The following is a 2344-nucleotide window of genomic DNA, read 5'->3' as shown; positions in this document are numbered from 1 at the left end:
ATTCAAGAACCCGATTCAAATCAAATCATTAGTTCTGTTAAAAACGAAAACAAACTTTTTAACAAAAAATCATTATAAACTTTTATAACTTTCGATGTTTTAGCATAAATGAATATATGATGCTTTTATTGATCGAAAAATAATAGTGGTTTTTTTTTTAAAATTATCATCGGGATCGATTGTCACAAAATACTGACGGGTCAAATGGTCACCATGCTGGCTTACAAAACCATGATGATATCACACAGGTCAATACGAATTTGCTACGATATTTCCCGTCAGTTCAACAAGTTAATCAGAGATAGACACATAACAACATCATGTTCATCGCTGTATCGGTGCAAAAGGGAGTACAGTACCGCGGCGGAACAACTACAAGAACCTCAAATTCATGGCACGGAGAAAGAGTTCTCGCCAAAAATTGAGAAAATAGTGGATGAAATAAGTCAGTTAACTTTACTAGAAGTTTGTGATTTAAATGAACTTTTGAAAACGAGACTAAAGATTAAAGATGGACCGGTGATGGCCATGGCGGGGCCAGCTGCAGCAGCAGCCCCTAAAGATGAAGAAGACGAAGATGTGGCTCCACAGAGAGAGAAAACTGCTTTCACTGTGAAACTTGTGAAATTCGACAGCACTAAGAAAATCACACTCATTAAGGAACTCAAAAATATTATTCCTGACATTAATCTTGTGCAAGCTAAGAAGTTTGTAGAGGCTGTTCCGCAGATCGTGAAGGCAGATATCATGAAGGAAGAGGCTGAAAAACTACAAGCAGCCATAGAGGCTGTGGGTGGTGTTGTTGAACTAGAATAGGGAAGTGTTTAACATTAAGTAAATCTGCTTTAGAGTAGGAATTGTTGTGTGTATCTAATTTATGTAGAAAGACTTATGGCCATGTGCAACATGAGAAAGATACATACAGCATTGTTGTGTTATTTGTACAGTACATGACCATCTAATTAATAAATGAAATATATGAACAAATATCTCCTCTAAATTTTGTTGTGTTTTACTTATATCTTATTGTTGCCAGCTCAGAGTTTTGTTGAGGGCATGCACAACATTTCTGACATTTTCTCTACAGTTATTGTTCATCTCATCGATTTGTTTGATTTCTAAAATAGGTTTAACTTTTATATTGTAGTAATATTACCTGGATAGCACCTAACTAGTAATGCAAGGGTCCTAGGTTTGATACCCGATTGTTCCAAAGAATTCCCCTATGATTTATTTGGCATCCCAACTCGCTCTGGAAAGTCTTCAGATCAGAATTATCAGGTGAAACTCAAGCTGGATGGTCTCGTTCTGCTTTTTTGACAGCAGCTAGCAAATTATGAGATTAACGACCTTTTGTAACATTTTTTTTCATCCACAGTCCATCCTAGTAGGAATAATTAACTGACTTGAAGCCCTCGTGGATTTACTTTCTGCTGGTGACTCTTGGATACTAGCGAAGACAATTAACATTAAAAAAACCCATCTCCCTTGTCTCCGAATGTTTTTTTGAAGGATAAATATTATTCTTCATTCGACTCCTTGTTCATTTTACTAACATTTTGTCTTTGACAGGGTCTGCTTGCATTTTGACTTAGAGCCAGGATTATGAGTAATCTTTCAGTTTCAAGTTTCAGAATTGAAGTCGAAATCTGTTGTGTAGGATTCTTAAAGCTCTTCATCCAGCTCAGTGGTGTGTTGTCATCATGTTCTTCAGAAAGAGGTACAGAGGGAATTCTGAAGGACTGGACATTAGATCCATACAGTGGTTTAGGTTTGACTGGATCTTGAGTCCACGCTATGGTTTAAGTTTGACTGGTCCTCGTATCCATTCTATGGTTTAGGTTTGACTGGTCCTCGGGTCAACTCTGTGGTTAAGGTTTGACTGGTCCTTGGGTCCACTCTATGGTTTAGGTTTGACTGGTCCTCATATCCACTTTATGGCTTAATAGGTATGACTCGACCTTGGATCCACTCTATGGTTTAGGTTTGACTGGACCTTGGATCCACTCTATGGTTTAGATTTGACTGGACCTTGGATCCACTCTAGGGTTTAGGTTTGACTGGACCTTGGATCCACTCTATGGTTTAGATATGACAGGACCTTGGATCCACTCTAGGGTTTAGGTTTTACTGGTCTTCGTATCCATTCTATGGTTTAGGTTTGACTGGTCCTCATATCCACTCTATGGTTTAGGTTTGACTGGTCCTCGTATCCATTCTATGGTTTAGGTTTGACTGGTCCTCGGATCCACTCTATGGTTTAGGTTTGACTGGTCCTCGGATCCACTCTATGATTTAGGTTTGACTGGTCCTCGGATCCACTCTATGGTTTAGGTTTGACTGG

At 38.6% G+C, this 2344-nt stretch overlaps 1 protein-coding gene across 1 annotated transcript; it reads left to right on the top strand.

Annotated features, from left to right (window-relative positions):
• The first annotated feature begins 177 nt into the window (after positions 1–177).
• On the top strand, positions 178–1000 carry LOC125664818 (39S ribosomal protein L12, mitochondrial). The gene has a single exon (XM_048897623.2). It carries the CDS (start codon positions 205–207, stop codon positions 814–816), a length of 612 nt encoding a protein of 203 aa, XP_048753580.2. The 5' UTR covers positions 178–204; the 3' UTR covers positions 817–1000.
• The last annotated feature ends 1344 nt before the right edge of the window (positions 1001–2344 follow it).

Source organism: Ostrea edulis, chromosome 1, assembly GCF_947568905.1.
Source record: "Ostrea edulis chromosome 1, xbOstEdul1.1, whole genome shotgun sequence".
Lineage (NCBI taxonomy): Eukaryota > Metazoa > Mollusca > Bivalvia > Ostreida > Ostreidae > Ostrea > Ostrea edulis.
Note: the sequence above shows the minus strand (reverse complement) of the source record. Positions and strands in the feature narration are given on the sequence as shown.